This window comes from Haliaeetus albicilla, chromosome 22 (assembly GCF_947461875.1).
Source record: "Haliaeetus albicilla chromosome 22, bHalAlb1.1, whole genome shotgun sequence".
In the NCBI taxonomy this organism is placed as follows: domain Eukaryota; kingdom Metazoa; phylum Chordata; class Aves; order Accipitriformes; family Accipitridae; genus Haliaeetus; species Haliaeetus albicilla.
Window position 1 is genome coordinate 19,876,542 of NC_091504.1, and position 15,373 is coordinate 19,891,914.

The 15,373-nt window shown below is 41.0% G+C and overlaps 2 protein-coding genes across 7 annotated transcripts in view; both read right to left on the reverse strand.

Annotated features, from left to right (window-relative positions):
• Window positions 1-10,591, reverse strand: part of C22H7orf50 (chromosome 22 C7orf50 homolog) — a 133,186-nt gene extending 122,595 nt beyond the window's left edge. The window contains exons 1-2 of one of the 4 annotated variants that reach the window (XM_069810222.1): window positions 10,349-10,591; window positions 8,693-8,838 (exon numbers count right to left, since the gene is read on the reverse strand). In XM_069810222.1, the coding sequence (XP_069666323.1) occupies window positions 8,693-8,821 (129 nt within the window). In that variant the 5' untranslated portion in view covers window positions 8,822-8,838; window positions 10,349-10,591. Of the gene's footprint in view, window positions 1-8,692; window positions 8,839-9,813; window positions 9,835-10,348 lie in introns of those variants that run through there. The other 3 variants (XM_069810223.1, XM_069810221.1, XM_069810224.1) reach the window with 3 other exon arrangements.
• A 3,709-nt stretch (window positions 10,592-14,300) lies between these two features.
• Window positions 14,301-15,373, reverse strand: part of ZFAND2A (zinc finger AN1-type containing 2A) — a 173,185-nt gene continuing 172,112 nt past the window's right edge. Inside the window, exons 6-7 of one of the 3 annotated variants that reach the window (XM_069810232.1) lie at window positions 14,891-14,980; window positions 14,301-14,456 (exon numbers count right to left, since the gene is read on the reverse strand). In XM_069810232.1, coding sequence (XP_069666333.1) covers window positions 14,447-14,456; window positions 14,891-14,980 — 100 coding nt within the window. In that variant the 3' untranslated portion in view covers window positions 14,301-14,446. Of the gene's footprint in view, window positions 14,457-14,513; window positions 15,118-15,373 lie in introns of those variants that run through there. The other 2 variants (XM_069810231.1, XM_069810233.1) reach the window with 2 other exon arrangements.

The following is a 15,373-nucleotide window of genomic DNA, read 5'->3' on the forward strand; positions in this document are numbered from 1 at the left end:
CAAGCAAAAACACTGAAATGGCTTAAAACCTTTTCAAATTGCATGGAATGTGTTTTCTGGAAGGACTTTAGGAAAACTGTGAAAAAAAGACATACTAGAGAAACAGGAAAATTATTGGAATATTGTTGAATTATCCTTAGAAATTGGAGTTAAGGCTCTTTTTACAGAAAGAGCTCAGTGGTAGAATTGCCTAATAGTGGTGGAAATAGATTTGTTTTCTGCCTCAGCAGCAGAAACATCTCCTTTCCCAGGCATTGTCTCACTAGAAACAGTAATGTAACGGCAAATAAGATTTTCTTCCATTCATTCTCTCTCCATTCAGAACTACAGAAGAGAAATAGCATTTATCTGACGATATGAAACCTTTTAACTCTTGTGTTCCAGTACTTAGTTATGAGTGAAGTGCACAGAGCAAATTGAGAGAGAAATCAAGGAAAGAGCTTACTGAAACGATGTGATGATACTCCTCCAAACATCCATCTGATGATTGAGTAGCAAGACAGGAAGAAGATACAGATAGATAGTGACACCTGTGGGAACTTCATTTATAAACTTGCTTGGCTTTCAAATACATAAAGTCAAAATTACTTCTGATATTAAAAGCTTACTACTCTTAGAACAGTGAGAGATGCGACGTTATTTTCTTACTCTAATGTAAAGATGCCTGATGATAGATGACACAGTTGAAGTATCATGCAATCAGAAGGGCAAACTTGCTGGCGGAGGTGCTGCTAAAGGGGACATCAGATCACGCAGAACCCAACTGCATGCTCAGCCCATTACAACGGGTCCACAAGGATCCATGGAAAACTATCCCTTGCTAGATTTGTGCTCTTCTTGACTCTCACTGGTACTGAGTAAGACCTTTCAGGTCTTGGCCAGAAGATTTTATTATAAGACCTGTTGGATCAGGACCGTTGGCCACTCCTAAGTCCAAACTAGACCATGACTTAATCTAGACAAATCTTTGTAAAGAAGATAATAATGTTTTAAATGAAGCATGGTAAACTTTTACCATTAAAACAAACAAACAAAAACCCTACAATTTTATTAAAAATGCCTTTAGAAAATCATGGAGCTACAGACTTGGATGCAAGAATAGCCATGAAAGATGGGACTTTCATAATAAAATAGGAAAAACTTGTCTATTCCAAAGGTAACTAGAAAAAAAGGACCAGCCAGTGAGGTACATGGAGGCTGCAAAGCCTACTCTGAATCCACAAAAAGGCCATGACCAACTTCAGTGAGCTTTGCATTACAGTTCAGTATAACAGTTCTGTAACCACCTAGTTATTTTACAAGTGGGTAAATATGAGTAACTCCCATTTATCATTCAGCACATATTGTAAAGGTAGGATAGAATGACAGTTTTTAAAAGCATGTAAGCATACTTAAGATTTTCTATTCTCTTTCATATAACCTCCCTGCTTCTTTTTAAGCAATGCACCTCTAAGTCTTTGGTACGTTCTCTGAACAGTTTTGACATGTTTCAAACCGTAAGATGGCAGGAGCAGAGCTTTGTCTTCCCGTGTATATATCCTGTTTGCAAAAGCCTGGTTTACAGATGCAAATTATTAAAATAATGCTGAGAAATTTAATAAAACATTGGTTGATGATCTTCTGTTTGATGCCCTGCAGAACTCTTGTGGGATTCAATTAGAAATAGGTAAATGCATTCAAAGACAGAGTCTGGTTCCTTAAGCAAGAGAGGTTCCTCTTCGTGCTTGTACCCTCGTTATTTCAAGCAGCTTCTAAAAGTCAAAAGATTAATTTTCTGTTCTAATTACCTGTTGGATGTAACAGACAAGCACTTTGCAAGTATTTTTTAATCTGTGTGGCTTTGATCTAATACCCAAGAACCATTTTATCTATGTTGTAACATTAACATACATAAATATACACTAATCTTTCATGTGGTTCACCATATTGCACATAAACACAAAAGATATTTTGGAGGAGGACATTTCTGGTGAAATAATTCTAATTTCTCATTCATACTGTGGAAACAGCCATCGTCCCCCTTTTCTCTGCTCAAAAGTGGTTTTGGTTTTTTCAAGTTTTTAAATCTATTCCATCAACACACAATAATTTGCATTTTATAAAAATCCTTATACCAGACTCCCACGTTGTTTAAAAAAACAGTAGCATTCTGTCAAGGACAGGGAAAAGTGCTGCTTTTTAGAATAAACATATTTTAAATATCCAAACCTGTGCCATTTTAGGTTTTTGAACAAATTAACATTAACAAAATAATACCAAGAGCAATAAAGAGGAAGTAACAAATCCACAAGAATCAGGCTTGCATTAATATGTTATACTGTATGCACTTCCAAGTTTCAAGCCCTGTCAAGAACAATTGCTTTTGAATGCCCATTTCTCTGCTCTATCCTATATCAAAACATAGCAAATATCCTTTCAAGCTTACAACTTAATTTCTTGCCAAGTGGAATGCATTTTGTGAATTCAAACATGTAATGGGACTTATTTTTTTTTAACTGAAGTTCTACATATTTTGAGGTTTTATGCCAAATTTTCTATATTCAGCAATTTGGGCCTTTTCCAGCAATTTTCATTTATGATGCCCCTCTCTATGATGAGTTAGAAGTCATTAACATAGAACCAGAAAAAATCGTAATTGACAAAGGGCAGAAAACAGTGTTCTCACTGGACTGGAGCTGGGTGACGCATAGTCAAGCAGACCTAGCCTCTGCTCCTTACTTCAACAACTGCTCAAAGACCGTTACTCAACAAATTCAGCCCACAAGTGGGAATCCTGTGCTGAATTTCAATTTTGTGAAGATATCTGCTGCTAAGTCATGGAAGCAAGAATTTACACTGGAAACCTAACAAGAACCATCAAGGAAGGTCTCACCACTAAGTAAAGAATGGGAACTGAGAGGAAACATCAAGTATGTGCTCCAAGAAGAGAAGTAAGAATTTCCCCTCTTAATAGCAAAGAAAGTATGGTTGCATTTCACCACCAACCTGCCCATCACTTTAATACCCTGGCTATATTAATAAAAGTAAGGAATTAACTGAATATATACAGATTAAGGCAAATACATGGAATTAGCATGAAACTCTTCCTGGTTAATATGTAATGAAGAATGCACAATTCCTTTAAACAAAAGTAAGAAATACACCACATATTGTTTATACCAAACACAGTTGGAGACGTGAGCCTTTCGCCTGGGAAAACCATCTTCAAAGTAGCAACTGTTTTCCCAGCTGTGAATACTCTTTCCTGGGAAATCTATTCCTACCATTACAAAAATAATTTTCAAAGGAATGTAAAATTATTCAGCCTAATCTATGCCTATCCATATTTCAGACACTATTTTGTAACTTCTTAGACATGTTTGTTTACAAAAGGCCTACTTTTCTCTATAAACACTATATGGTGTCACAATCTAATCTACCTCTTTTAAAAAATAAATAAATGTATGGTTAATTTAATGAAATAATTTAAAGAAACTCCATCAATATTCTGATGAAGAAGTGTTAGCAGGAAACAAATGTTTGAGTCCCATAAGCAGCTGCCCTCAAAGTTTGGGGTTTTTTTTCTTCTCTTTTTCCTAATTTGAGAAATATTGCATAGATGATAAGAAAGCAGACAAACCAAGTAAGATGTCACACAGTAAGTCATAAATGCCAAATGGATTTATAGCTTCGTAATTTTTTTTCAACTATCAGAAGGCCATCGTACAACAAAGCAATAAGAAACCAATGGGCCAGCAAATTTGTCTCTTTGTGCAAGTAAAAAAAAAAAAAACCACAAAAAACAAATAAAACAAACACTCAACTGAAAGGTAGCCCAAAGAAAAGAGAAATAGGCCCAACATTTCAATTATAGACTGACCAAAACCAGCAGACTAAAAAGAGCACACTAATATCCATACTGACATTTAACTTCGCCATTTTCAGAAATAGCTAGCACCTCTCCTTTATCACTAGAAAACTACTAACTGCTGACGTATCTTTACATCGGGGCGGGGTGGGGGGGAGACTGAAGGGATGGAGGGAAGATGAAAGAGTATATCATCTTCATAACATGGACAAAAGTCTATTTGCATGTTAGAGATACTTTAAAAGCAGTCAAAAAAACGCAGTACAAGACAAGATTCTTATTTTAGGAGGTTATGCTAAATAAAATTAACTTTTTGGAATTTATTTTCCTTTTTTTCAATATTTAAGATTGGTTTTCTACATATTTCTTAAATAAAAAGTAATAACCCCAGATAACACTAATGCATACAACAGAGTATTAAGCTAGCAAAGCAATACTAAACAAATGGAGGAAGAGTTGACAGTGGAATTGCAATGCAAGCAGTTTCCAAAATACATTTTTAATATATCTAAGATACAGCTAATATGGGTAGCCTGGTAATCAGAAGAAAATCGTGCAACATCACGGTAAGTTGTAACTTCGTGGCATTTTTTAGGATGGGAAAATACAAAACAAGTTATTTTGATGGTTACAAGATAAGCTTCCTATTAATTAAAAAAAAAAATTATTGGAACAATAAAGGATTACTGAGTTTGGTTGCAAATCATCCACAACTCATTATTTCAACAACAGGCTTTGGTATGAACTAGTGGGTTGTCAAATAAATAAATACACTTTAGCTTTACAGTATCTGCTTGATTGGTTTTGTTGCATGAATGTCTGGTTTGCATTCATTAAACATTCAAATTACTATCCCAGTTACCTGATTACAAGCAGCATTAGAGATTGTATCAAAGTAGCATTCCTAGCTATTCCCCTAAGCTCATGCCAAAACATTTATCTTCACAGCTTAAACATAATTTTATGGGGTTTTCCACCACTACAAGCAAACAATGATTTTAAAGAATTGGTTTTTGTAGTTTGCTTTGCTGTAGTACTAGCTTAATAACTCCTTAGTGGTCTTTATGATAACCTCCAAAAAGCCAAACATAAAAACCTCTTCCCTACTAATTTTGCCATTTTCCCTTTAGTAAACGGATCTTACTGTTTGGGCACCTGCACACTAGCCCTCTGATTAAAGAAACACCATGAGCTACTTGTTTATTTGCCATTGTTTGTACTATCTGTATGGAATCTCAAAAATTAAATTCCTTTCCCACTGATTTTGCCTTTATCTGGAGAAAATGTTGATTCCTCCTCCTCCTCCAACCATTTGCAATGCTGAAGATAACAAGGAACATACAAGGAAACACCCACTGACTGTATGAGCATTACCTAAAGTACTCTTCAACCATGAACAACAGGATTCAATTTATAAAGATTGATTGCCTCTTAGTCATTGTAATTTCCCTTAAAGTTACAATGTTTACTAGACTAAATTGGGAAGGAACAGGAAATTAATATTGGTTTTTATGGATTATGAATTTTGAGTCTTGCCTAATAGATGTTCAACTCTGAAATAATTTCTTACTCTTCTGTAGAAAGCCTGCAGCTCTCAAAACAGCACTGGAGAAACAAGATCTACTCTGAAATTACAAGGTTAAAAGATCCTTTGATACAGTAAGGTCATTCTGGGTAGAACTCAAATAGCCTTCATAAACAAAGCAACCACAACATGTTGTTCCCTACCTACAGTGTTGTAAGTGTCAGTACTGCTGTTTCGATAAGCTTTGTGGCACTAAGGCTGCTGAAATTTTGAAGGGTGAAGAAATCCACAAAGAGAAGCAAGACAGGGGTAATTGCAAGCAAGCACTTCTAACGCTTCCGTTATTTGTTAACAGTATTGTAAATATTTTTTTCAGAGAACTGAAACAAAATTAATTTGTGTCAGACAAGGTTATTCAGAAAGTTTTTATTTAAGAAGCCAGTAGTTCAGACCACCAGTCTCTTTTCCTTATGCCTATGTTATGTGACAATTCAAAAGAATAAACTCAAACTATCAGAAGTATGTTTGTAAACTACAAAATCATTAAAACCCAAGTGAAACTAATGTCCAGGCCTTTAAAAAAAAAAAAAAAAATCCACGTTTAAAATGCAGGGTTTATTGCCAAGTAGCTAAATAAAACATTAACATTATGAAAATCTGTCAGAAAAAACACAAGGCTGAATTAAGCTTAAAAACTTTTATTGCTCAGCTCCACTAGAAATGTGTGGTTCTAAGATCATTCATGAAAACATTTATATTGGTCTTAAATTGCTCATTGTTATTTAATGTAAACAGAAGAAACCAAGTAGATGAAAATCAATAAAACATCAAGATTACTCTGAAAGGTCAAGTTGTTCCAAGGAAAAATGCTTTAGTCTTAGGCTGGTAAGAATTTTTGAAACAAATTTCATGAAGGAATGATCAATGTACACTAAATCCAGTCACTTAAGGCACATTTCAACTTGCCTGCCTGCGGCTCTATAACAAAATCAATTAGAGATTTACGTTTTCCACTTTGGAGACTAAAATTGCTGTACTAGAACAGAAAAAGAAGTAAATCTCAGGAAGTGACTTAATGAACCAGTGAAACCTCTCTCCCACCAAAAGCAGGAAGTTATATAGCTATCTTTTGACTTCTTTCCATCACATACGAGACTCCTTAGGAGAAACTGGAGTCTACCCATCCTTACTTTAAGAATGCCAAAAAAAATTTTCTTTAATTCAGTTACTGCAGTTCAGTAAAAGTCAATCACAGCTCATCAGAATCCAGTCATCATGATTCAGGAATTTCTGTACATCTATCAAGGTTCTAGCCTATTTTAAAGTAGCAGAAATAAAATTTAAGTAAGTAAGGCTGTAGAATAAACACTCTCAGCAGTTGCCTTAATTTTTGTTCCAAATTTCTTCTTTAGAACTACCCAGACTAACTGAACACATCACTGCAGCCGCGGAGTTCCTCCTGTACACACAAAGCAATTTTACATTCCTTTCTACTACATTTTCTATGCTGACAAGGTTTGATGACGAAAAGCATTTTAAAGTGTAACTGCCATTGTGACTTAACCAAGTATTTTACACAAAGCTGGGAGTACACATGCTGAATAACAATCAAACTGGTAAACAGCTAACGTTCATTAACCATTTCTGAAGTAAAATTTTTTAAGATCTGCCTCACATTTTTCATTCTCAGCAGCCATTTCAAACAAAAAATGTGGTCCACTAACTTACACTTTCCTACCATCAACAGTTACAGTTTAGAAAGCTGATGCCAAAAAATGGCTTGTCATAGACCTTATATGGTATTCCCTAAAACTAACAGTATATACATGTATAAGCCACCCACTGACACCAACTTTAATAATTCTAAGAACTGTTGTGCCTAGTGGCATTCCCTAATAGTATTAAGGATTCTTCTTTCCATTTAATATTTGCTCTTTCTTTCAGTCCTACAGTCTACATGGCCAACAAAAAATAACTTGGGGGTTCTAAAAACTTATCACTTGACATCAGATGGTCCAAAAAGGCCCTGCTTGCTATGGGTTTGAAGCCCACTTGGGAATTTTTCTGCTTTTACATTAAATTATACAGATGTCACAGGCAATAAAATTTTAATTTTGACATTTCAATTTCACAGTTTCATCCCGGAAAATTATTTTCACTCAAATTGAATTATAGTACTGTGAATATAAAGTCTATAATACATACCCTACAATAGAAGAGAGAAGCATTCCCTCTTATTAAGCCATGAATACCAGATTTTCCATTTTTGTTTTGATACAGACAAAGATGCAATCTTTCCCTTCTTTAGTTAGGAACGTTTCTGCTGAGTTCAAAACTGCAGAAATTTACAGACCTCTGAATAGCTACTGCCAATAGGTTGGCTTTTCTTATATTATGCTTCACAAACTCTAAATGTAAGAGCTAGAGACACTTATGCATGCAAAAGCTCTCAAAAAATATTCTTACCAATGAGCTTAAATAAAGCCTAATAACAAAATAAGAAGTACTGCTTTTTAATTATATGATCTCCACTGAGCTATACATCTCATGATAAATGAAATAGCAAGCAGCTTTCACATCGGTTTTATGTTAGGCCAGGAAACATAAGAGGTTTTAAGACCATGGCTTAACATCACCTCGAGAATTCCTGAGGAAAAAACCTTTTCCTTTCCTTTTCCACTTCTCAACAGTATCAAACTGCTTCATATTTCTTTGGTCCACCTTCTACAGTAAGCACCCAGAACAGCAGAATTGACTCACCCTGTTTATGTATCATTTCCATGACAAAAAACCTACAGCTCTAAGTTTCCACTTAAATAAGATCTCAATATTGCTAATTTCATTCTCATAAAATTAATTCATTATATGTTCAGTACTACAAAGAGACTGCTGACACCTTCTGGCCACTTGACATTCTCTCCAAAAATCAAGAGCATTTCCAAGAAAACATCTTTCATGTTTTTCCAACCACTCAGGATCACATGAAGACTTAAGCTATGCCTGTATTGCCATATGACAGTTGCTTAAAGCCATTTGGTTTGCCATTCACTCATATTCTCTCACCCATTCTCTGTCTTTCACAGAAGCATCCAAAACAAACAGAGATCATGTACTCTGACTACTACAGTCATATCCAGATTTGGCTTAATTTATCTTCTCCTTTTAACTCTCACTCTAGGTACATCGCATCCAAGTAATCATTGTAACTGAATCAAATTGTACATTCAGATTCAGTACTGAATCTCTAAACCCCATCACATCATGGGTATCAATATATCCACATTTTATTGAATTAAACAGTCAAAACTAGGAGAACCTACCTGCAGATTTTGTTTCTTTTTCTTTGGTTCAGTATCCGATTCCAGCTCTCCCTTTTGGGCGACACGTTGCTTTAGCTTTTTTCTTTTTTCTGCCTTCTTTTCTTTTTTTTCCACATTCATTTTCGGCATTCTAAAATAGAACTATTCTGTAATAAAAACCACCAAACTGCAGTTAAAATCTTTTTTTATATTTAAGGTCAGTCTCATATACAGACAGCGTTATACTATAATTATACTGGTATGACAATTGTTTGTGACTACTTAACTATGAAATGTATGTCTGCACTGAATCTTGATCCATTTTGGAGAATTTTCATCATGCTTCTTTTAGCAATACATTATAGTTAAGCTACTATAAAACTAGAATGTCATTCTCCTGTAGAAAACTCAACACCTCTTGTCCTCTCAGGCCCCATTGTGGAAAATGCTTCACTGACCCTCCTGGTAGTGATCCCCCATAACTGATGCTGTGCATTCTGCAGGTTATAACGCACCACATTGAACTGTTTGATCAATTGCCTACCTCAGCTAACACCAATCAGACCTCTCTCTTCTCAAAAAACATTAAAGCAACTCTCAGTCATCTCATTAATATACATATGTGTGCATGCCCACAAGCAAAAAGTAAGCCTCCTTGATTACTAAACAGGTAGTTTTAAACCATCAGTTCTGTTTAAACTGCAAGTTTTCCTGTTTTCATATAGATGAATGTGGAAAAAACATGCTTAAAGAATTATATCTCATGAGTTTTACCTTTCATTTTACACTGACATAAGGGCGAAGGCAAACAGGAGTTGGAGAAAGCCTGGTTCTGAAACCAGGTCTAGTTGTAAGTGTGTATTATTTCTCCAAGAGAAAAATCTGATTTCAGTGGCTTTCAACAGCTGCCCCTACACAGTCACTTTCTGCATAACAGCACAAGCGTAACAGTTGACCCAATCACAAATATTTAGCTTGAAGCACGCTCTGAAAGATAAAACAACCCACAAACCCGCTTTGGTAGGCACCCCTACAGCGGAACCCGCACAACCGATGGGTAGGAGCCACCTGTGCCGCCTGACAGAGCAACAGGGACCCAAGTGCTCGACACCTCCGCTGCAGTGGCACCTCGTTAGCCGTACCTCTGCCAGGCCCAGACCCACCAGGCCCTGGGCGGGCAGGCAGCACCTCAGCCAGCGGGCAGCACTGGGGAGGCACCTACTCGCTGGCTTCCCAACACAAGACCTCTGGGTTTGCTTTTCTTTTTATTGAGGAGCGAGTTAAAACTTCGTCACTAGAAAGCTTATGAATTTGAGTGGTATGTTCTCAAGAGCAGCCACCAGAGCGTCTTTCAGGGGAAAAGCAACGTTACTGTCCCGTCTCCAGCACTACCCACCAGCCCCTCCGCAGCGCAGGCCCGGCACCGAGCTCCCACCCTCCGCGGGGGTCGGGGCAGGCGGCTGGGGGACGAAAGAGGGAAGCTGCGCCGGGGGAGGGGAAGCAAGCCCCTCAGTCACCGCCGCCGCGCCACCCCGACTCTCCCGCAGCCCCCAGCCGGGCAAGGAGAGCCCCGGGGCTCCCGCCGCCCCCCGAGGCTGCTGCCGGGCGCCCAACGGCGGCCCCGTGGGGCGGGAGCACAGAGGACGCGACCGCCGCTCACCCCCTGCCCGCACGCACCTCTCAGACCTTCCGCCTCTGCACATTTAACTGAGCCCCACGCTTGGCGCCGGAGCCCGCCCCCTCCCTCTCACTGGCTACAAGGAGAGAACGGAGGCGTTTGGTTGGTCCTCGGGATGCCAATCAGGCGGGCGACCAATAGGAAGTCACGCTCGGACTTCATCGCCCACCTGGTACACGCGTGCTGAGGAGTGCTCGGCCGGCTTTTGGAGGCGCGCTTGACGTCACCGTTGTGCGCCGAGAGCCGCCACGGAAGACGACGTCCCCGCTTCCCGCGTAGGGGCGGGGCCACAGAACGTGCCCCGCCTCCCGTTGCCTGGGTGATCCCCGCCAGGCTCGGAACCGTCCCCAGGGCCTGACAGGGACCCTCCCAGCTTCTGACTGGGACTCTCCACGTTCTGACTGGGATCCACCCACACCCTGACAGGGATCCACCCACACCCTGACAGGGATTCCATCAGGTTCTCACTGGGACTCTCCATATTCTGACTGGGATCCTCCTGCACCCTGACAGGGATCCCACCAGGTTCTGACAGGGACCCCCCAGATTCTGACTGGGACTCTCCATGTTCTGACTGGGATCCTCCTGCACCCTGACAGGGATCCACCCACACCCTGACAGGGATTCCATCAGGTTCTCACTGGGATCCTCCTGCACCTTGACAGGGATCCCACCAGGTTCTGACAGGGACCCCCCAGATTCTGACTGGGACTCTCCATGTTCTGACTGGGATCCTCCTGCACCCTGACAGGGATCCACCCACACCCTGACAGGGATTCCATCAGGTTCTCACTGGGATCCTCTTGCACCCTGACAGCGATCCCACCAGGTTCTGACTGGGATCCTCCTGCACCCTGACAGGGATTCCATCAGGTTCTCATTGGGATCCTCTTGCACCCTGACAGGGATCCACCCATGCCCTGACAGGGATCCCATCAGGTTCTCATTGGGATCCCCCTGCACCCTGACAGGGATCCCCTCAGGTTCCGACAGGGACCCCCCAGCTTCTGACTGGGATCCTTCTGCACCCTGACAGGGATCCACCCGCACCCTGACAGGGATCCGCCCACGTCCTGACAGGGATTCCATCAGGTTCTCACTGGGATCCTCCTGCGCCCTGACAGGGATTCCATCAGGTTCTCACTGGGATCCTCCTGCACCCTGACAGGGACCCCCCCAGCTTCTGACTGGGACTCTCCATGTTCTGACTGGGATCTTCCTGCACCCTGACAGGGATCCACCCACACCCTGACAGGGATCCCATCAGTTTCTGACTGGGATCCTCCTGCACCCTGACTGGGATCCCACCAGGTTGTGACAGGGACCCCCCAGATTCTGACTGGGACTCCCCAGGTTCTGACAGGGATCACGCTGACAGGGACCCCCCATGGCCTGGCAGCACCCACCCCTGCTCTGTCCACGAAGGACACCGGGCGTAAGGCCAGCGCCGGTGCTCCCCACACAGGCAGGATGCTACCGGCCACGGCAGGCTGACATGTTGCCCTGTGGGTGCCATGCCAGCTGCTAACGCAGTGAGATGCGGCTCTCTGGAGAATGATGGTGATTCCTTTCAACCAGCAGATCCTAAAGGCTCCGTGTCTGAGACAGTGTTATCTGCTGTCCTGATCGGGGTGAGGGAATGCGCTGGCAAGAGGCAAATGCTGCAGTTTGAAGGGACGAGAAAACCATCTCCTAGCACGAGGTTTCCAGGGAACAAATTGGTTTCCGTGTTTTCATTTTCTATAAATACCATGTGCACAAACATTTCCATTTCCCTTGGTAATTTAAGGGCAGGAATATTTACCACAAACACACACATAGATGGAGCATTTTTTTGGTGACAACCTGAAACAGGGGTTTTTGTTTCCATTTGCTTTGATCCCAGTAGCAGCTGAGCTGCTGGCTGTGGTAGCAGATGCTGGTGGCAACGACCCCCTGTACCGCTATACGCACCACGGGCAGAGGTAAACCTTCACACCTCTGCTTCCTTCTCCTGCCCAAAGCAGGGTCACACCTTCTGCCATCGCTCTCCTTCCACCTCCTCCCCACACTGTGGGGTGCCAATCCCGTCGCCCACCCATCCCTGCTGGGCTGGGCAGAGCCTCTCGGCTCTGGTCCGTGTCCTCACGCCAGTCAGCACTTGCTGTTGCTCTCCACTGGAAAACCCTTCCCAGACCACCAGTGGGGCGCACAGCATCATTCGGGGACATGTGGCCGGTTATGTATTATACAGAAAGATTATAAAAGTCCTAGTACTGTAGCAATGTGCTAGGGCTGAGTTATGGCGTTAGAGCACGCAGGATAATCAGTAGGTGGTGGCATCTAAAATTAGAGTTGTAATTTAAGCTTTTCTTTCAATGTGGATAGGGAAAGCATGTTTTTCCAATGTTTAGACTTCCTAAAATAATGATTGTTTTATTACATATCCTATTGTGACATCCTGTGGTTAAACACAGTATTACAGATACTGTCAAATCACAATTTTGATCACGATTGCATAAGGTTAGACTATATGGAATCAGCAGCAGTAACTCATACCTACATTACATATTCAGTTTGGCCAACTACAGCCTTCCATATAGCTTTGATCTTCCCCCAGAACTTCTCCTGGATGAGAAGAAATCACATTGGGCCAAACATGAATATGGGATAGCATGGGTATTTTGTTCCGCATTGGCCAGAAATCACATTCTCTCTGCCCTTTCTGATGAAGAGCCTGCATCTCAATATAGCAATTGTTTACATGCTATCCCTGTGAAGGACCATAAATCCACATTTCGCCTTTAGGCAGCATTTGTACTCTACCTCTTCAAAGAGAAACAAGAGGCACACAACAGTCTGCACAACTGCAGTACACCTCAAGGTTATATAAAGCATAGGCATTACCTGCACTTATGCTCACATATCCTACAGTATTATCAAAGATTATTTTTCCCAGGTCAAGGAACACAACATTCTCTTCTATGCAAACTGCTCATCCTCCCACCTCAGCAGAACAGCATTGGGCACTCATAGCTGCAGGTGATTCAAGGGACTGCAATTACCCTTCAGTTAGTCCTAAGCCAACACTCCAGCCCACCAGCCCCAGTGTGCAGAGGAACAGCTCCAATGACACATGAAATTGAGGTCTTGACCCCCTGACATCATCAGTAAGCCTTGGCATTTTTCTCACAATTAGCTGGATGAGAGGCCTACTTAGATCCCAGCTGGGGAATTAGCATTGTTCATTAACAGCACATTTCCATTTCATCATCCTACAGTATTTCAAGCCTCAAGCTAAGCAGCTGGATATTCATGCAGTTTTAAAGAGCCAAGATAGCTGATCAGGATAATAGATGGAGCATATCTGTTATGTCTTCACTTGTTTACGCTTTTGAGGAAGACAGCAAGAACAACCTCCCTAGACAATGCTCTATTTTGGCCTCATTCTCATTACATGAGACACAAACAGTTGATGCTACTTTCTCTGGCTTCCTTTTCCCCTCCTCCCAACTGCAAAAAATAACCATGCAAATCCAGGTTTCAATGTAAGGGGCAATAAATTATGAAGAATTATACTGTGCATGCCTCTGTGAGCACTAGCCTTCAGTGAATTGCTTAGGAAGGGCCTAGAAAAAAAAGGTATGGCTTTATAAATCAAGTACTTCCAATGACATTCAGAAACCAAGAGGCAGCTTATATAAAACTCAATTCATGTTGATGTATGTTGTTTGTCAAGCAGAATGCTGCACTGTGTGCCAGCTCACTTCCAACAGGATTGAGACATGTAACAGTAGCTTGTATTTCAGACTTTCATCTTAGGAGACTCATAGTTCAGACTTCGCACGACCTAAGCAAAGCCAGCTGTGTTTCATAGTAATTTTACTCTTCCTACCTCCATGCCCTAGTTTCCTCCACCAAGTATTTTTCAAAGTATTAGAAGTTTTATTCCAAGTACAGGAACAGATAAAGTTGGCTTCAAAAGGGTGACAGTTTATTGAATGCATACAACATTATGATACAAAAATAAGTTAATTGCATAGAAAATTTTAACAAGGTATAGACAAGATTAACTTTAAAGTAGACAAAAGGTTTGATCCAGATGTGAAGAGCCTCTACTATCTGCATCTGAAAGACATAAGAATGCACTGTAAGAGTTACACAACTAAAACTTTCAGTCACAAGTAGATACAACATAGCAGGGAAGGCCTTGGGCCATTTATGTTAATTTAGATGCTTGCTATGCTTTCCTCAGCATTCTGAGGACACACCATTTTTCCAGAACTTGGCCAAGACTCACACTGAGCAGGTGGGAGACCAACCTGCTGTTACAACAACTTGATGTCCTAATGCTTGTGTCTATATAGCTATTTTAATCACTACAGTACGGAGAAGTAAAGATTTACTTGTGCTGTCAGAACCCCTCTGCAGCATTCCCAACACCAATTAAAGGTCAACTACAAACTCTAGAGCAGTTAGGTATGACAGTGGCACTCCTACACTGTGTTGACACAAGACTATTTTTAAACAATGTTTGTCTTTTCTCCTTCTGCAGCTTATACCTGTTGTGCTGAAGACTCCCATTAGATGGCACTCCAATTGCTCCCGTTGACTTGAAGGCAGTTTGAGAGGCTCTCATCAGGGCTGCATATCTACAAAGAAATACAACCAGGCTCAGTACCTCTTATGCATACTGCCAGTAGTTTCACTCTTCCATCCGGTTTAATTATCTGCATCTGCCACACAAGTCTCACAATCCTATTGTACAGAACAATGAAGGTACATCTGCCTGCAAGAGACAGATTTTTATTAAAACTGCATTTAAACTTGGCTTGGCAGGGTATTGATTGTTCTTGGTTACTTCAAGGCACTGGGCAGAACTTCAGGATTCTAGTATTTAGATCCAGACCCCAAAGGGTACTTGAGTTGGCCAGTGCCAATTCTTAATTAGGTGAGGCTGACACAGGTAAGCTTGAAAGAATTTTAGGAAAGCATTTAACAAGCTTTTATCTTGGCTCACAGACCTTCAGAAATTAAGCCCGAGA